Below are 21,325 nucleotides of genomic sequence, written 5' to 3'. Positions count from 1 at the left end.
TTCTTTTCTTGAACCCAATGACCCAAATAGTGATTACTAACACCAAATATACCAGTATGTTTTTTCAGGCAAAAATATGCTACCACAGCAGAAGTTATCCTTTGTTCCGGATGTATTAGACTGAATCGGTTCCTAAAGTAACTAAATGCTACTTGACCTAAGGATCTTGAAAAAAAATACATGGGACAAATCAGCTTCACCGACAATAATTGTGAATACTGGTGGCTATCAGCTATTAAGGAAATTTTAAAAATATTTTAAAAGGATGGAGAAGCTTTCTTCCTTTTTGGGCAGCCTGGAACTAAAGGAAAAACAATTGAGCCAAAAATATATATATAAATTACAGAATAAAGAAGGGAAAATGGTAGCAGCTCTACATCCTATGCATTAAGTTCATCACAGCTGCTAGGAACAACAACTCAAGATGAGAAAAAACTGGAATGAATACTGAAAACAAACCAAGAAGATGAAGATATGCCTCCCTCATGTGCAATCAGTCAGACTTGGAGGAGGATGTCCATATCTATGCAATGAATTGTTTTTGGATCTTGTGGCACACAACCATTTCCTTGGGATCTCAGGATCATCACTAGTTACAGTTGGCACGTGCCAGCTACCATTGGCTGATTCCTGCAGTTATATTATATTTAGCATGAATAAGAAAATTGGAAAGCTCAGTTTTCTCTGTCAATCATTTTTTTCCCCTTTCAATAAAAGGGTTACAAAAAATACATACAAGTGGAAGTAGACAACCCTCGGACACTCAGAATTGGACAAAACAAGCTCAATTCATTCAATACACAGGTATGAAGTATACCTTGATGCAGAGCAAGAACAATTATATAGCCAGTGAAAAAGTAGTGAGGATGTCATCTCACCTGAATAACTATAGAATAACATGGAGGCATTATTAGGGAGCCTCCAGAAGTTGAGGTTAATGCTCGAACCTGTAAACCAAAAAACACATCGTCAATCCTTTCACTGTTGGAGTAAAAAACTTGACTAAAAGTCATGATCAACAGACAAATGCACATTAGTAATTCAGCATCCAGAAAGGCTAAAATTCTTGAGAACTGATTCTAACACAGAAACATAAACTCTAGCAAACTTAAGACAACGAAAATCCTATCCCATTGGGTGAGATCAACTACATGGATCTCGTGATGCTACTAAGGCCAAATTCTCAACAACATTATTTATCACGAGATCCCTCTTCAAAGTTCCTCCAATGTCCTTCATGATCAACCTCTCTCCCTTTTCGCAAGGCTAAATACAATGCAATCTATTATCCTCACAGATGCTTCCTAATACTTTCTTTACTCATGTCCAAACCATTGTAACCAATTTTCATGAAACATACTAGGAATATTCATTCTTACACACTCTTTCATACACTCTCTTTATTAGTATAATTTATTGGAAAATCACAAAATTGTACAGGATTCTCATCGTATACCTTCTAATATATTCCAACCAGTAGAAGAGAGTTCGTTAGAAAGAATGTTCTTAGCACTTCTTTTTTCCTTAATTGGTGTCACCAAACACAAAAATGTGTTATATTCCTTAATATAATATACTAGTCATAATATAAAATGTAGCAAAAAATGTCAACCTAATAATCACCCCATGCACTTAGGGAACTCCCTCAAAGTTAGCTACTAAGGGAGGATGACCAAACACTTAAATATTCTACTAAGCATCTTATAATACTCTACCTGACTAAAACACTCAATTAGTACCCAAAGTCCCTATCACAACAGCACCGTCCCTAAGAATGGCGGTTTTTACTCTATAGCACTTATTAGCAACACTTCACTTCACCTCCTCATTGTCAAAACCCATTATCAGTAGCCCTTTTTGAGGCATTGACAATTAGCTATTATATCAACTGATAAGAACTAACACTTTGGGAATCCACCCTCGAAAACTAGTTACTAAGGGAGAAGAATCTCATACTATTCGATATGGAACTTAAGCATCCATTCCTATCACAATCTATAATATGAGCACTACCCTCACAAAATCATACACGACAATTGTTCGCAAAATTTAAAACTTTTTAAATCCATCATCAAGCAGTACAGCAATATATCATAGAAAATCATGTCGTGTCTTATCCTTTCTGGTATATTTGCCACAATTTCCTTTTGTTGTCTCTTTAAAATCCAACATTCACTACCATGGTATAGCTGGTACGAAATTATTGCATCCCACTTATAGGATTTATCATAACCATATTCTAGCTGATATGAGATCTCCAAAATCTTCTCATTCTGAGGATTGGACATCTCTAGTGTAGAACTAGATGTTTGTGAATGGCATGGTAGACCCAACAAAAATCACTAAGAAAGACTATGATACCATATTAAAATGTAAATTTAAATCTAACTCAACCTCATAAAACCGGATTATAAAATGAGATTCACATCCACATATCTATTTTATCCATACCACTACTCAATGAAGGATACCCAACACCTAGACATGTAGTAGTACAATAACTCTTTCCTTTGAGTTTGGTAGGTATTTCCGTCACAATTAACCCTTGCTGTTTTTCTTCATTTTAACCATCTAGGTTACATCTTTTGTGTGACATTTCATTGATTTGACCACCATTTTGTAATATTGATTCCAAAATTTAAACTTCAAAACCTACAGTATGGTATCTTTTTTCCAATTTTACTTCAATGTTCCAAATAATTTTCTTCTCATATCTTGATCAAATTACAATACATATACTTTGGTTTACTCCTACTCAAAAGAAAACCCACGGGTTCCAAACTTTGAATCCAAAAGTCAAGTTTAGAGCTATCTTCTTTTCTCGGTTTCTCAATCAAAACTATATCATACATAAAAAATGCAGTTTTTTGGATTAGAAGCACAACGAATTATCCTATATATGCAAGTTCTTTTCAAGATCTAGTAGCAGGAATCATCAGTTTGTTCTAGACAAAGCCTCCTAGTTCCATTTAGATTGCCATGAATTACAGTTAAGCAAATATTGATATGCAAAGATATATAGACATCTGGCAATTAAGTGATAACAGCAAGGAATGGATCATTTAATAAATTCTTTTTTCCCAAGCGGGTGCTTTTATGATATTTGCTGCTGGCCTTGGGTAGTCAATAGTCATGGATACAAAAGTCAGGCATAATTCAAAATAGTGTTATAAAGAATGCGTCTGGAATGTCGCAGAGCTATACCATATAATGGTATAAGGAACTTGGATAGTTTAGAATACCTGATGCTTTTCCTTCCATCTCGGGAAAAAACTAGAACCAAGTAGCTGAAACAAGTGGTCCCTCATCTCATCATTTGTTAACAGTAAGCATTTACAACTAACAGCAGCATATAACCAGTACCTGTGTCAAATAAAACAACACCATTTTATTACAACTGAATTGTAAGACCATAGAGACATTATGTACACTTTTGAACTTCTATTCATGTCAATGTTGTAAATGTGTGATACAACAAATTAACAACATGCAACTCCAATCCAACTAGATGGAGTCAGGTACATGGATCAATCAACACCATCAGATTCTTTGGAAATGTAAAATAGGAAAAAAATGAAAGGAAATTAATTAGGCAACTCCATCTAACTTTAATATTATGGAAGCACTACATTACCAGTCATCATTTGAACCTTGAGGTGTAGCATAAAGAGCACCATTTTTTTTCCAATTTTCTATAAGTCTCCTGTTTTTTGGATTTTGAGCAGGACCACCATATACCCGGCTTGCATGCAAAATTATAAGGGGCAACCTCTTGGAAGGGCTTATTTGACGTAATTGTTTAACAACAGTATTAAGCTACAACCAAGGGCAAATAACCATTACTAAGTAGTTACTTTTGCAATGGGCTAAATAAATTAAATAATGTCATGCTCACCCTCGAAAAGCTGAAATTATGCCCATTGGAAAGGCCTACATTTGCACCATCTACAACAGCATCAAATGGGCCATGCCGCTCAAGCCACTTCTGCAGAAGTCAAACATCTATATCAATCACTATTTCATTGCTAATTTTTTATATTGAAGACAGAATTGAAAATAAAGACACTACAATATACAAACTGTCAAAGGTAGCCTACAGGAAAAAAAGGATGGTCCTTCGCCAAATTCAGCTTTTAAGTACCCAAACAAATTTTAAGCAAAACAGTAAATCTTGTTCTACCTGAAAATGAACAAAGTTTTCCTTGGCTTCTTTTTGGCAAGCTAATTTAGATAATGAGGCAGCAAAGGTTTCGGTCTCTTTTGGATCAATATCAATGCTCACAAGCTTCTCGCCACACGAGACACACACACCATCCTCGTTCACCTGAGTCTCCACCATCTTCCATCGCCCACTCCCAAGCCACCCTTGACCATGCCATCCTCCACCTCCCTGAAGAATCCCTTCCCTCACTTTATTCACATCCCACTTCTCCTTTCCAATTTTTGCAGCATATTCTGAGTTGAACCAGTCCTGAACTATCAGTGAAGTTGATTCAGATACTTGTCTCACAGTAGCACGCAAACGGTGCAAAATCTCATATACCCTGTCTTCCTTCTTTGTTTTGACACTGACTTCCAAAAGAGCAGAAAGCTCAGGCTCTTCAGCCACAATACCAGACTCAATCATGTCAGCATCAACTAGATAAGCTTTCTCAGCATCACCCCTCTTGCAAAATCCAAACAAAGCTGGTTCATACGATCTTAGCCTGGGAGCAATAGCAACATTCTTCATCTGCTTTAGTAATTCGAAAGCCATATCGGGATCTTCCTTGGCAGCAGCAAGCCTAGCAGCATTGGTAAAGGTGGCTTCATTGGGCTGAACTCGATCATTCAACATCTGCTGGAATATCTCAAACCCCCTTTTGAGGCCCATTTGGGCAACATCAGCATTTTCAATAGAACATAAGTATAGCAAATTGTTATAGTGATCAAGGTTGAGTACAACCCCCAATTTTCTAGCCTCATCATAGTGGCAAAGGGCTTGAACAACATCTCCCTCGTTTGAGCACTGGTTTAACTTACACAATAAGACCCCTTCAGGAGATTCATAGAAAGCCTTTCTTCTCGCTTTGATTGAAAGCTTAACCGTGGTTGTTCCTCCCTCTTGTGATTTGTCCGTTCGAGCTAATGTAGTGAGGGAGGAGAAGTTAGTACCAGCAGTTAGGGTACGTTTGAAGTAGTGGCAACACAGAAGTGGGCGCCAGTAATGGGGTTGTGTGAAGATACTGAGAGGGTGAGCGAGTCTCGCCATCGCTGTTTGTTAACCAACAACAAAAAGGAGAAACAACAATCAACCTGGAACTCATAAAATCCAAGTTGAATAACCAGTTTGTTCAGAGAAAATTAACACAAACCTTCATTTGGCCTTAGCAGCAATTGGTCTCTAGATAGAACTCATTTTGTTTTACTAATTGTTTCTTACTGTGGTCTTCAAGACACATTTTCTTCTTCCTAAATTCTAACTTTCATCATAAAGTTGCAGCTTAAACAATGTTTCTATGTCCCAGTTGCAAAAGTGAATAACTAAGCTGGTAAAGAGTTCAAAACTCTTAAACAGCCCATGGGAAATTTGATACAATTCCAATGACTAGTTATTATTGTATTCCAAATTTTGAACTAGCATTGATACTACAATTTCAGTAGGAATAACTGGTAAAGAAAAGGAGTGAATGAAAAACAGTGATTAGAAAAGGATGAAATTCAGAAGGTCTTACCTTACCGGAGAGAGAAGCTTCTATTCATCGGTGGGTTGATTGTGTTCGCGCGGGGAACGGCGGAAAATTGGGAATAAAGGGTTTAGATTGTGTTGGTGCTGTGGAGATGCTAAGAATGAAATGGATAATTTAGTGAGGAAATGAAAAATGTGATTGTAGAGATAATTCAGTGGCTGGAAAAATGAAAGTGAAGAACTTTTTTTTTTTCCTGTTTTTATTTTTAATTATATTACCGTCATTTGTTTCTTTTATTTTTTTTATTTTTAGGTTAATTATTTTTTAAATTTAATAAACAAATATAATTCTTTTAATTAAATTTTTTTAAGTGTTAAAATATATTTCGAGATAAAGATAGAGTTATTTAACTTAAATATCAATTGATACACAAAAAATAATAATATTTAATTTTAAAATATTTATTTATTGAAATTTAAATATAAAAATATATCAAAATTTTGGTTTTTTAACTTAAATTTATAAGTTAAATATATATATATATTTAAGCTATTTTTCGAAAATTTATATGTTAAAAATCATTTTTTATATTTTGTTATATATTCTGTGTACACTCTTCGTACAAAAGTACAAAATAATATTTTATACTCTATAACAATATATAAAAATAATTCTCTTTTTTGTTTCACATTTTAAAATATTAATTTTACTTTTTAAATATAATAATTTATTAAATTTTTAAAAATTGATGTTACTTTTACAAACTTTTTATAAAATTGGTTATGTTTTTTCTCTTCTTTTTTATTTATATTATTCTTTAATATGTTCTGATATATTTTACTTTTTTTTTAATAAATATAATTTTAGTTTATATATTAACTTAATAACATTACAATATTATCACCTACTAATATAATATCACGTATATTTAAAAAATACATAAACACATGTGCGATAGCGCTTGTGTATAATAAAAGAAGATTATTAAACACTTGTATTTACAATAGATATTAAAATAATATTTTTTTAAAATTGTATTTATTTACTTAAATTAACTGTTCATCTTTTCATCTCCAATAATATTTTAAAGGGATATAAATAGAATACATAAAGAGTTCTGTTGATGTTTATATTGATCAGTCATGGAATAAAAATTTGAATTCTGTCTAATTAAGTTTCCTTCCTATTCTTATTTTTCTTGGTTTTAATTATAGTACTCATATAATTACTCAAAATTTAAATTGGATGAAATGAAAGGATCGTAAAGATACACCATTGTATTGTATGGTCGGTTGATCATATCAATTGGTCCAACTACTAAAGATCTAATGATCAAGATAGCTAATTATCTAATTAACATAAAAATTCAATAATAAAAATTAAGAAAAATGGATTATGATTAAGTCGATCCTAATTAAAAATCCATAAAAAAAACAAAAAATATGAATATAAAGTGAAACTTTTACGATGGACTTTTATCTCACCTTAACTATTGCATTAACTGCTTTTATAGAGGTTCAATCGTAGAACATCGATTTACAATTATTAATTTTCTTGGTTTTAATTATATTACACATACGAATGATATATATACTTAATGTTTATTTTATTTTTGTTATACTATGTTATGATCATATTTTTGTATTATATAATTTTGATAATGAATGAATGTTTTCTATTTTGTTAAACTTTTCAAATTTTAATTTATTTATATTCGTCATATTATTTTAATATTTTATTTGTTTCTCTTTACAAATTTGATATATAACTTATTCTTTCTATTAAAAATTTTTACATTCGTTGACTAAACAAAAGAACACTTTACGAGTGATAGAAAATATAAATAAGGGGCAATCAATCTGAAATTGTTGTAAGTTGAGATTAATTATCCCATGACATGAGTTAAAAAAGTTAAATCACCATTAACTAATAATTCGTCAAGACTAATAATTATAATTTTTTTTTTTTATCTAATAACAAGCGTTTCGTCCAACAAAACGTAGGAAGTTACTAGATTTCTGAACTTTGATTGCGTCACACATTTGTCTTGTCGCGCAGTATACTATGCACTTTCCGGTTTCATTTCAACTATGGACTTCCATTGCTGCGTCAAAAGTTGTTTTCTTCTCTTCTCAACTCCTCTAAACTTTCAAATTATTCTTGGTAATATTATGTGACATCAAAATATTCCTACACAGATAAAATGAATTTTGTAAAATCAAAATATGTTTTATTAACAATGTTGTAAAAACTAACTAATTATTAAAATATTAAATATATGTTTGTCTCTTAATTTTTGTTAAAATTTTTATCAAATTCGGTCTTTTAACTTTATAAATGTATCAATTTAGAATTTAGTCTTTCTAATTATAGATTTGGTATTTTTAATAGAATTTTATTAAATTTATTTAACGTTTCAAGTTTATTTCTCAGCTAGCATTGAAATAGAGATATATCAAATTGTATAAACAACTCAAATATTATCCCTCCCAAAACGTATCGTATTTGAAACGTCAAATAAATTTAACAAATTTTGATTAAATAATTAAATTCACACATCGTCAATAGACTAAATTGGATAAAAATTTTGAGAAAAAATAATTATAATTTTTAATGAAAGTTTAATAAAAAAAACATATTTAAGATTTATTAAAATAATCCTACACTTAATGAAACGAAATATATATAAGACAATAAAAACAATAATTATAATATTGTCCCAAAGTTAATTTTTCTCTTGTATAGAATTGAATGACTTGATTATTTGGCAATTGATGAATGAAGGATGAAGGAAGGGAGGGTTTTGTTTTTATTGAATATGTCTTAATCTTTGTTAAAGAGTGGTACTCCAAAAACAGTATCATTGTTATTATAGTTAGAATAATAATTATAGATTTATAGGTAGATTGTATTTTCAAAGCCATGATGATGTTATGTCAACATTATTTCCCAATTCCATTGCCGACTCAAACTCCTCCGTGTCTCTTCAAAACTCCGGTGGACCCCACCACCTCATTTTTCTTTTCCTTACTTTCAACATTTTCTTTAATAAATTATAACAATTTATTCACTTTAATTATGAGTTAGACTCATTTCAACTTTCATTATGTGTTAAATATCTTGGCAACATATAATCTCTTATAATATAGACTCATTTTAACTTTTAATATATAAGATATTTTTAGACATTTTCATCCTTAATGTTTAATTAAGATTAAATGGTAAACAAGCTTCCAACTGAAGTAAGTAACTATTTTGAAAAAGACACATCTTTTTATCTTTTCTATTTCAATTTTGCTTCTTTAAAATCTTGTCTTTTAGTTACAAATCATTCATTTCAATTATTTAATTCAATATTCGTAGCAATAGTTACATAAGGAAATCATTTAATCAAACTTATTATTGTACTACATACAACTGTTTGAACTTAATTTGTTGTGTTTAATAATAATAATAATAATAACAACTAATAATAATAATAATAATAATCCATTCGTTTATACTATAGCTAATCTATGTTTTCAATTGTATAGAAATTTTGTGAGCTACAATTTAATTTTCCTGATTCTTTAAAGTTATTTGTTAAAACGTATTCATATTCAAGTTCTTGAGAGAAAAAAAAAACAGTTTTTTACACTTAATGGTTCAATATGCAAGTTAAATGCAACCCATATATAAAAAATAACTCTAGTTATGCTCAGTTGACAATAATTTGAGCAAAAAAAAAACTAAAAAAATATAAGTTTGGGAGTTCTCACAAGGAATAAAAATATTTTTGCAAACCCTTTCTTTTAAAATCAATGTTATTATTTTAAAGACAAAAAAGGTTCACTTATTGTGTGATGATTGAAAAAAAGAGAAAATGGTGTGAGACTTGCTGAATCCTTATCATCATCAAGTCATGCTGATGAAGACCCATTATCCGTGCAATTTGACTCATGATCCTCTTTTGGTCTTATTATTATTCACCTTATCTTATTAATCTCAATTATTATTAATATTGACATTAATAATATTAATATCAATATTATTTTTTATAAAAGTTAAATATGTTTTTATCTCTTAATTTTTAGTAAATTTTGAAATTAGTCTGTTTCAAAATTTTGGACCAATTTAGTTTTTTATCTTTCGAAATATGTTGATTTAGTGTTTTTAATTAAATTTTATTAGATTTATTTGATGTTTCGTACGTATCTCATGATTGTATTTTACTTGTTCATATGGTTTCACACATTTTTACTTAAATATTAAATCAAATACTATTATGAAACGTGCTTAAAATATCAAATAAACTTAATAAAATTTGATAATAAAAATTAAATTCACATATTTTAAAAATTAAAAAATTAAATTAATTCAAAATTTTAAAATAAACTAATTCCAAAATTGATCGGACCAAAACATATTTTACCTTTATTATAAATTTAATTGATGTGAACACTGATGCATGGAGGGTACAATCGCTTCATGAGATATTGGTGATTTTGTTTGGTGAGTGGTTGCCCCATCACCTCTCATATTTTTTTGTAGTATCTGATTTTTGTTTATATGATAATATTTTGGATTAATTATTAGTTATTATCATGAGATCTAATTCGTTCAATAGTTTAATTTTTAAATATTTTTATTTCTTATTTTAAATTTAATATTTCATTTCAAATAATTAAGATAAAGAAAGTTTTGGCTATATTTATATTAGATAACCTAGACCTAGCTCCAAGGGGCCATGGTCTACCTTTTATTTTTCTTTGTTTTCTAATGCAAAATTCTTGATTTATAAGGTATCAACATTTTTTATGTTTAGATATATTCTATTGCCAAACTTGCAAATATTTGTGTTGCTATCCATTAATAAAAGTGATTATTCTAAATTAAGCAACCCCTACCTCTTACCATATATGTAATAATAAAACTTATAAACTTAAAATATCGGTTTATATTACACAAACTTTACTTTTTGATCTTTATATTTAAAATGCTCTATTATGTATAGGAATAAAGTGGTTGATATTTAAAAAATAATTAAAAAAAAGTTTCATTCAACTGTAGGATCGAGAATTTTAACCAATATAAAAAATATTTTTTTATTAGCATTTTATATATTTGGTCATCTAGTTGACAAAAATACTTTATCTCATCTTTACACGTGTTTGCGGTTTTATTTAATTATTAAATATTTCATATACACTTGTCACCAAAGAAAAATATATATTATTAAGTAGGCGTAGCATGAAATTTTTAGTTGATTTACATGAAATTGTAAGTTTAATTTTATTATTGTCATTATATAGTAAAAATTAGATGTGAGTATATTATAATAATTACAAAGGTAAACAAATGTTAATATAATCGATGAAGATGGGAATATTGGTGTATTCTCTTTTGAATAAATAGATAAAAAATAAATAAAAGTTCTAATTATAATTTCAATAAAAATATATAACATTTAAAGTAGACTTTATTTAAAATTTAAAAAATTTATGAAGTTTCTTAAAAACTTCCTAAGCTTACCCCAACAGTTGCACATGGTGAGTGCTAAAACACTTTTGATCTTAATTTTTTTTTTCCTAATCCGTGTAATGATGGAAAAAAAATATTGATCTGTGAAAGACTAATTTTCTAACTTGTTTAGCATAAAAGGTTAAATTTAAACTTTTACAAAAGTGTATCCTTCCAGACACAAAGATCATACTTTTGACCTTAAAACACCAGTTTAGTCTAATAGGTTCATCTAATTATGTACATATATCATATAATATATTATTATATTTAAATATTATATTACATATATGGACCGATTTGAGACTAAATCAATTATGTGACACTGACAATGATATGTGACATTATCATTATCACGTCACACTGATACTATTACGTGACACAATACTGTTTTAAAACTTAACAAATTATTTAAAAATATATAAAAAAATTAAAATAAAAAAATCACGAATTGATACATACTATAACATATATTTAACATTGTTAACACATTATTAACAGAATGGCATAATTATGACACGCTTTTAAATACATGGACCTAATTTAGACAAGTCAAAATCTAATGACCAAATTAAAATTTACAAACAAAAACGAGATCCAATGGAAAGTTTAAATCTATACTTTTTTAATGCAAAATAAAAATGTAAAACTACCCACTTTAATATTTTTGTGAGTATTTTAAAATAAAATTGAAGACCAATCCCCTTCAATCTCTTGTATTTACACACTATATAACTTATCATATCCTAAAGATAGTAAAAGAAAAAATCTCTTATAATATATTTGCAAATTGAAATGACATAATATGTTAAGTGAATTATTTTATCAATATTGAAGACAAAAAGAAATAAAATGTCCTGTATGAAGAAGCTATTGGGTACTGAGTCTTTAATATCATTATCGTATCTCCCAAACTCTAGAATATTTTTATTTCTTTCATCTGAAAATAACAGCAATTCTACAGTCATGTAACTTTTCATTAAATTATAATATTCATAATTTTTTATTTTCAAATTAGTTATTCTCTATTATTATCTAAAGTAAAATATTTATTAAAAGAATAATCTGGTTTAATAAATTTGTTTCAAATTGTTCGTAATAAAATTAATGAACATTAAATTCATTACAAAGAAGATGGTATCAAAATAAATACTTATTAAAACATACTTTTATTGGTTAAAATTTACAGATATTACAAAACTTTGTAAATCCTACAATACAATGCATTATACCAAATAATAGAAAAAAAGTATTAGAATAAAGTTGATATCAACACTCTTCTACGTAACTATCCAAAAGATTTATTTATGACATATTCGAAATCGTGATAACGAAGGATTTAATATATTTTTGGCTCTTAATTTTTAATAAATTTTGAAATTAGTTAATTTCAAAATTTTAAACTAATTTAATATTTTATTTTTTTAAAATACGTAAATTTAATCTTTTAATTAAATTTTGTTAAGTTTATTTGACATTTCAAGCACGTTTTATAATAGTATTTGACTTAACATTAAAGAAAAAATGTGTCGAGCAGTATAAACAACTTAAATACAGTCCGAAGATGCGTACAAAACATCAAATAAACTTAACAAAATTTGATTAAAATGACTAAATTTACGTATTTCCAAAGATAAAAGACTAAATTAGTTCAAAAATTCGAAATAGACTAATTATGAAATTCATTGAAAGTTAAGGAAAAAAAAACATATTCAACCCTAATAAAAATGAAAAGTAGTTTAATATACATTTTGAAGCTAAATTTGTGGGAAAAAAAGGATTATCCATACCAAAATAAACAATACATTGAATACTAGAATTGTAATTTAAAAAACAAAAATGAGATGAGTGATAATTTTGAACATTAAAAACATGAAAAGAATTTATTGTGTGAAGTAAAGAGAAACGCGGCTTATTGTTGTGGGTTGTGTGGGAAACAAAGCACTACAAAATGAGACGTTGAAGGTACACGTGGAGTCTGTTATTTTTGCGTGGACGGAAACTCATTTTCTATTCTCATCCATCCCTCCATTCACCACCGACTTTTCACACCCATTCGATTTCCTCCACCTGTCCATTCTCTCCCCACCCATTACCAATCGCACAACACACCCATTATCATAATTATCAAAAAATAAAATAAAATCACCCCATTAACTTTCTTGCCCTAAATCCCATATTTCACACCACCAAACTTGCTTCTTTAATAAATGATTTAATCTTTATAGAAATCGTCATACTACATAAATTTTTTCTTACAAATTTAAAAAGAGAAGTATAAAAAAAATTATGCTATTTTTAAAAAAAATTTTATTGACAGATAATTTTTTTATAGATAATTATTTTTTATAAAATTTTAAATTTTATAAATATTTTTTACAAAATTTGTTATGAAAAATATTTATACAAAATATTTTGCAAAAAAAATATAACAATTTCTTCTAATTTTCTTTTTCACAACAATATAAATATTTTCTACGAAAAATTTTTTAAAATAAAATTAACAAAAAATATAAATATTTTAGTAATGTATTATATATATATATATATATATATATATATATATATATATATATATATATATATATATATAAAAGTAGGATACTTTGACCTTTTTAGAGCTATTAATGGTAAATAAAAAAAATAAATATGATGTTATTAAAATGTTTGAATGAGATTTTGAAGTTATTAATGAGCGAGTGAGAAGGTTTGGCACACAATTAAGGAACGTGTGTTGGGTGTTAATTAGGTTTAATTTTGAAAAGTGTATATTTTGTTGATGTTTGGGTTTTGAGATTCAAAGACAGAGATGGTGAGAGAGAGAGAGGGCGTGTCGGCCACCTTCGAATTTATCTTCAAGGGATCTGCCTCTCAGCGTGGCGCCACTGTTACACGACACATCCAACACTCATTCTCACTTAGCCCTAACATTAAATATTAACAACATTTTTCCTCTTCCAAAACTTCACCATTAAAACAGATAGTGAAAAATAAAATACTATTTTATACTTTTAAAATATAATTCATGCATTATTTCATTAAGAGTTTTAATAGGTGTAATTTTTTTTTTACTTAAAAACTTTCAGGAATTATATTCTTATGATTTTGTTTTCCCTCGTAACAGTGGTCAATGGTCATTTTCCATCTTGATATAAATAGGACAGATAGCACCCCCACCACCATAGTTCTGTGGGCAAGTGTTTTCTGGGTCTGAACGGAATCTCACTCCCCAACTCTTATATATTTTCTCATGTTTCTGCATCATTTTTCTCTCAATATATATTATTCACACACTTCTAAATGATTGTCAAGAAGATAAGATAGGCACAAGCTATAGCATATAGTTTTTTTTTTTCTTTTTTTTGTTAAATTTGATCAGCAACCTCATAGCTAGACTTATAGTTATATAAATATATAGATACAGACATAGGTTGGTAGGTATGTTAGTCATGGAAGACAGGGAACACTGTTGTTCCAACGATTCAACCATCATCACCACCAACAGAAGAAGAAGGAGAAGCAGAAGCAGAAGCCCCACGACAACAACCTTGGAGAAATCGAAGAAGCAGCACCGCGAGAAACCGATGAAACCGTACCGAGGAATAAGGATGAGGAAGTGGGGAAAGTGGGTGGCGGAGATCAGAGAACCGAACAAGAGGTCAAGGATTTGGTTGGGTTCCTACACCACGCCCGTCGCCGCCGCACGCGCCTACGACACCGCCGTTTTCTACCTCCGAGGTCCCTCCGCCCGCCTCAATTTCCCCGAACTTTTGTTCCAGGACGAGGTCGACGGCGCCAACAACGATGACGATTCCGTGAACATGTCGGCTGATTCCATTCGCCGCAAAGCCACGCAAGTCGGCGCCAGAGTCGACGCGCTCCAAACCGCGCTTCACCATCACGCGCCCTCGCACAACCCCACTCCAATCTCTCTCAAACCCGACTTGAACGAGTTCCCAAAACTCGAAGACCTTCAAGATTGATATTAATTAATCTATTTCAATCAACGATATTTCATTTCCCTAAGTCCTTTATATCATTATATATAGTTTTGTTATGTAAATATTATAGTTGGGTATTCAAACTAATTAACACCTTTTCCTTAATTTATACATATATATAGTTCTTGTTTTTCAATTCGCATCTTCAATCACAATATTACCATTATTATTTTTTAGGGTTTTCTTACATGAATACGTTTTCTTATCATATAAAGATGGTTTCCATGGTTCAATAATATTGGTGTTGTTGTTGTTGATGATGAGAATGAATCTATCTTTTGTTGAAATGTTAATTTGATGTTTGTTCTTGGTTTCGTGTGAAGATTATGATTCGGTGCATTAATTATTATATATGGTACGTTATCTTGATGATTCGGTGGATGAAATTAAATATGTGAAGGTGTGGAATTCGTGAGTGTGGGAAATTAAAGATGGGACGGTGGAACATTAAAATAACCAGGCAAATACAAATGTTGTGTTTGCTGAAGTGGATAAAGTGATAAGGTTTAAGGTAGTAGGAGAAGCTCCAAGAGAAGAAGAAGAAGAAGTTGTCTGTGACTAGGTGGTGGACACCACATTAAACAATCAGAAAAATAAATAAAAGAATTTTATTTCTTGTATAATTAGTATTTCTTTTCATGTTTTTTCTTCTATCAGAGTTTCATGATAAAATTATCATTTTTATGAATTTTTTATATATCTCATTTTTTTTTTCTCAGAGAGGGTATATTGTCGTTGGTCATTGTCATGGAAAAAGTTGAGCTTCTTTTAAGTTTCGATATACACCGTTGGTATAGAGTGGAATTTTGCTTCTTCCTTCTTTGTGTTGCTTATATCAGAATTTTACTTCCATCTTTCATTTCGTTTATAGAAAAAACTATAATATTTGTGTGAATATGATTCTAAATTTACTGTCAAAAAGTTAAATTTGATACATGTATTTCAGCATAAGAATAATGTCTGTGTATAATGTTACATACTTTTCACTTGAATTCAATTATCTGTGTGAGTTGATGCCTAACTACCTTCCTACCATTGTTGAATGATTCCGAAACATTCAAATAACTCTGTAATTTTGCGTGAACATAATCCACTGAAATATATATTATAATAATAATGATTTATAAACATTTTTAAAAACCTAGGAAAGTGAATTATAAATTGAACAGTAAAGTGAGATATACTTAAAAAAAAATGAGATCCTAATAATATCAGATATTGGTATTATTAGAAGAAAAAAAACACTAAATCAAACTTGTTTGGTAAAGAAAAAAAAAAGAGTTTCATATGATGTAAGAATTGATAAATATGGAACCTGATAAAACCCTAGTAGCAGTGAGTGTTGAGAAAGTTGAAGAGTGATGGGTGTGGGGAAGAAGAAAGGAATAATAATTTAGGATGCATGCATGGTGGTAGCTGAGGAAAAAGCCAATGGTGTATTAATTAGGAAGGTCCAAAGTGAAAATCATTTGAGGGGATGCTGAGTTTTGAAGGAATTAATTAATAACATTGTATAAATAATTAGATAAATTAATATATTAATTTAATGGTAAGTTAGGGGCACCCCTATAATTAAGATTCCATTGACTTATATATTGAGCTTAGCTTAAAAAGAGAGACCAAGAAAAAGGCTAGTGCCTACGTTGTACCACGAAGGTTTTTTTATAGTGTCTTTCAAGTCATCTTCAACCTTCCATATCTATATGCTCATTCGTAAAAGTTGACTTTTCAATCACTCACCATTAATTCATACTAATTCTTTCATTTCAGTCACGAGACTCTTTTGTAAAAGGTTCACGTCACAGACACAAAAATAATAAATAATATTTTTTTATTATTATTAAATATGCTTTTGGTCAGTTAATTTTTAGTAAATTTTAAAATTAGTTTATTTTAAAATTTTGAACCAATTTAATCCTTCATTTCTTAAAATACGTAAATTTAGTCATTTTAATCCAATTTTATTATGTTTATTTGATGTTTCGTACACATTTCAGGATTGTATTTGAGTTGTTTATATTATTTGACATATTTTTGTTTTAATGTTAAATCAAATACTATTATGAAATACGCTTGAAATACCAAATAAACTTAAAAAAAATTATTAAAATGACTAAATTCACGTTTTTCAAAATATAAAAGATTATATTGATCTAAAGTTTCGAAATGGACTAATTCCAAAATTCACTGAAAGTTGAGAGACAAAAACATATTTAACAATTATTATTATTATTATTATTATTATTATTATTATTATTATTATAACTCTGGATACAAATTAATGACATTATTTTTCGTTTTTAAGGCACATGTACAGTTAAACTTTTATGTCAATATTGATTATTGTTATTATTTAAAAGTGATTACATGAAACGTTGAGGATAACATTGCACATGGAAGACTAAAATAGGAAGACAGAAACATGAGAAGGAGAAGAAACATGATGTAATTAGTGAGAGAGTGGATACGAGGGAAACAAAACGACAAAATGAGAAGAAAAGGATAACGAAGAAAAAAAAAACACAACAATAATGAACACGTCATCTTCTATCCCACTTGTCAACGTGCAATTTAGCCTATATTTTTATTAGTCTTATTATTTGTTAATTAATGGATTAGTAAAATATATTTAATTTGTTTAAATCTAATAACTTATAGTAACTGGAAAAAAAAATCACCAAACGAAAATCGTAAATATTTCAAAATTGAATGATAAAGAATGTAATTAAGTATGTATAAATCAGTTAATATGATTGCTTTTACTTTATATATCTACTTCAAATTCTAGATATAAATTGCATTAAATATTGAGGAGAATATTTTTTTTCAAAAAAATTTTCGTAGCAGAAGAGTTTCCGATATATGTGATTCCAAATGTTATATATTATTCACAATATTTATATTTATTATTGAAGGTTAAAATTTGATTTACAGAAAACTAAATTCTGAACTTCAGTTTAAGACATGTTAACAAAAAAAGAAATGTTAGAATTGCTTGATAATAAAAGTTCAAAATTTAAGTTATAATTTAAATGAATTATTTAAGTTAATATTGTAAATATAATTTTATTTAAATGTATTAGAAATTTTGTTTTGAAATAGTTTAAATTGAAATATAAAATTAATATTAAATTTAAGTAATAATACAACACATATAATTATGTAATTAATATTAATTATTTAATATTCTATGTAAAATTTATCAATAAAATAGTAGCTTAAAAAATTAATGATTTCATATTTTTTTTTTAAATTGAAAAAATAAGTCATGGTTAAAAAAAAAAGAACTCAATTCTAACCCATTTTTCTGTAATAATGTGTTATAAAATGTGTCAGTATTTAATTCTCAACCAAATTCTAATTATAAACAGGAACCAGTGTTATTTTAATAAATATTGTAAATAATATATGAACTAGAAATTTTTTATTAAAATTTGTATTACTTCAAAAGGAATTTCACAAATCATGAATATTAAACTATACTATTTGAGTAAATATTATAAATAATATCATTTAGAAAAAATTATTAGAATAAGTAGTGGTACTTTGATTGAATTTTTTTCACTCGACGTTTTGGAATAAATGATCTCAATAGAAAATAATTAAAAAAAAAAACGACTGTATTCAGTGAATTTACATGTGAATAAATCTTAAATTTCAAATTTGTATTTAATATTATTATTTTGAAGATATACTTATATATAATTTTAGTCATCATTTTTAATAAATGTAAGCTTGGTCAATTTTTCTTTGGTATAGGAACTACCATCTTAAAAGAAAACCATGATTTACATGCATTTATGTTAAACCTATTGAAAAAAATTGTAATGTGAAAGTAATGACATAGGTATTGGTCCCTACAAGAAATAAAAAAAAAATCTTTATTATGATTTAATCAACGGTATTTATTGTTATACATGATTCGTGTAAAAAATGTATTAAATTATAGTAACTTTAATATGGAATAAATATCTCACAACAATTCATAAACTATTGAATATTTTTCTTTTCTCATAAATACCTTTTAAATGAAGTAAATAAAAATTATTTTTTTCCTATAATTCATAATCAATTTATATACAAATTGAACTATAACGATCTTATTGGCAACACGGTTGATAAGAGTTAACTGAATATTTTAAACATGAAATTAGGAGTTGGATTTATAACCATATATTATACACATAATTTTTTTATTATTATTATGAAAAATAAAACTCAATATCATGATAATAATTAATTAATGGGTAATGACGGTGCAAATGAAAATGAAAAGCATAAACATGTCACCATCTCCAACCACTAAGATATAGTGAGTGACCCCTCCATAATTAACTTACAAGAACACTGATTAAACAACTTGTCAACCACTCTATTAATACGGTTTAGAACATTGATTAAACAAAACTATTACTTAATAATTTTTCTTTATTAAGTGTATTATAAACTTTAAACTATTTCTTTCCTATTTAACACACTTCCTCCATGTTTTCAAACTTATTTCACACTCTTCCTCCATGTGTTTCAAAACAATGAAAACCCTGAAAATGTGTAACACACGTTTAAAAGTTTACATTGTTTCGTTGTTTAATTTATTTTTAAGGCTAAAACAAAGAGAGAAAATGAAAGTGTGTTTCTTTTCATTGAGAAATGGGGAGACTGGATATCATTTCATCATCTAGAGAGTTAGGTATATAAATTGAAATGAAAAAGTTATATAGAAATTATCATTTTTTCTTAATTGTGGTTGATTAAAGTGTATATAGATTTTTCGATAAATATTTTGTGTTTACCTAATTTAGTTTGATATATTTTTGTAACGTCTCATTTTAATAGATAAATTTATTTTACATATTATAATATCCAAGAGTACGAAACTTAAGGTATAAGAATTTCGCATCTATCCAAGTATTCAATAAAGAAAAACTAAGGCATACTACGGACAAAACAGAAAGATTTGACAGATGGCCAGAAGCTTGTTCAATAGCAAAAGATTACAATATAATAATAACTCTTCAACATGGGCTCAACAGCGGCCCAACACTAAACCATGTCCAACTAAGTTGCAGCATCTCCGTCATCACTGCGATCATCAGGAGTTTCCACATTTGCTCACATCAATAGATTGATGATCATTGTAAAAGGAGAAAATCACACACGAGACACACAAGCAAACAGAAAGGGTAAGCTAAAGTAAAAAGGTTTTATCATACAATTGAACATATGAATTTAAAAGTTGAGAACACATAAATCACTCAACCATGTGATAGCAACCAACAAGACTCTAAGACCCATTTATTCGGATACATATAATGAGACATCACCACGAAACCTTACCAAGAGGGTCATGGAATTATGTCCTAAACCATGAGGCACTACCATGATATCTCACTAAGAGATTCATGGAATTACGTCCTAAACCATGAGACACCACCATGAGATCTCACTTAGAGATTCATGGAATTATGTCCTAAACCATGAGGCACCACCATGAGATCTCACTAAGAGATTCATGGGATTATGTCCTAAACCATACCATAATCATGTCCCGCTAACCAAACATAGAATTATCATGCATACCAAACCTCATGCTCCTATTCAACCAACCATCCAATCATATTTCATACGAATAATCATGCATACCAATCTCATGTCAATATATATAACCAACCATCCAAACATGTTTCATATGTGTAATCATACTAAGCTCGTTAATTCAAATCCCAATATATCATGTAGATCATACAAGGCATCATACTGAAACTTGTTTAAAGCAACAAATCATTACATCATGGGAAACATACATGTATCCAACCAACCCTGTCGATCTCGCTCAGGCGAGAGGGGTCCCTTGCTCAAGCTACCAGCTCTCGCCTGGGCGAGACTGCATTCAAAGGGCACGTCGAGATCTCGCTCAGGCGAGACTACTCTCGCTCAGGTGAGACTACTCTCGCTCAGGCGAGTGACCTTCGCTTAGGCGAGCCCTCGAAATAGGGAATGGGTGAGTCACTGTTGTTCTCGCTCAGGCGAGAGCTTTCGTTTTGAGCGACCAACCCACTCGTCTATGCAAATTTAGTAGAACCCACATGTTTCCTTGCATGCCAGGCCAGATACAAGCCACTCCAACAGTACAAGCATGGAATTAATACACGACCA

At 29.0% G+C, this 21,325-nt stretch overlaps 2 protein-coding genes across 3 annotated transcripts; one reads left to right on the top strand and one right to left on the bottom strand.

The window, feature by feature from the left end:
- Positions 1-5,888, bottom strand: LOC114194311 (proteinaceous RNase P 1, chloroplastic/mitochondrial-like). Of its 2 annotated transcripts, none has more exons than XM_028084444.2 (7): positions 5,715-5,888; positions 4,181-5,253; positions 3,896-3,985; positions 3,635-3,816; positions 3,243-3,363; positions 879-947; positions 1-630 (listed from the first exon to the last, which is right to left on the bottom strand). In XM_028084444.2, exons 2-7 carry the CDS (start codon positions 5,249-5,251, stop codon positions 484-486), a joined length of 1,680 nt encoding a protein of 559 aa, XP_027940245.2. In that variant the 5' UTR covers positions 5,252-5,253; positions 5,715-5,888; the 3' UTR covers positions 1-483. The 2 variants fall into 2 exon arrangements, with proteins under 2 accessions (XP_027940245.2, XP_027940247.2); XM_028084446.2 differs by having other exon boundaries at positions 5,720-5,876.
- Positions 5,889-14,330: 8,442 nt separating this feature from the next.
- LOC114193302 (ethylene-responsive transcription factor RAP2-1-like) lies at positions 14,331-15,305 on the top strand. The gene has a single exon (XM_028083036.2). The coding sequence runs from the start codon at positions 14,609-14,611 to the stop codon at positions 15,149-15,151; it is 543 nt and encodes a 180-aa protein (XP_027938837.1). The 5' UTR covers positions 14,331-14,608; the 3' UTR covers positions 15,152-15,305.
- The last annotated feature ends 6,020 nt before the right edge of the window (positions 15,306-21,325 follow it).

The sequence above is a fragment of the Vigna unguiculata genome, chromosome 8 (genome assembly GCF_037176805.1).
Source record: "Vigna unguiculata cultivar grain cowpea cultivar isolate G323 ecotype 2 chromosome 8, ASM3717680v1, whole genome shotgun sequence".
In the NCBI taxonomy this organism is placed as follows: domain Eukaryota; kingdom Viridiplantae; phylum Streptophyta; class Magnoliopsida; order Fabales; family Fabaceae; genus Vigna; species Vigna unguiculata.
The sequence above is the reverse complement of the archived record's forward strand: the minus strand, read 5'-3'. Positions and strand labels throughout refer to the sequence as shown.

Excerpts from the sequence above, each read along its gene's own strand:
- LOC114194311 (XM_028084444.2), bottom strand. The coding sequence starts at position 5,251 with ATGGCGAGACTCGCTCACCCTCTCAGTATCTTCACACAACCCCATTAC. Across the intron at positions 3,364-3,634 it reads CAAGGTTCAAATGATGACTG|GTACTGGTTATATGCTGCTG; the intron begins GTAATGTAGTGC and ends TATTTGACACAG. Across the intron at positions 948-3,242 it reads GATGGAAGGAAAAGCATCAG|GTTCGAGCATTAACCTCAAC; the intron begins GTATTCTAAACT and ends TTTGGTTTACAG.
- LOC114193302 (XM_028083036.2), top strand. The coding sequence starts at position 14,609 with ATGTTAGTCATGGAAGACAGGGAACACTGTTGTTCCAACGATTCAACC.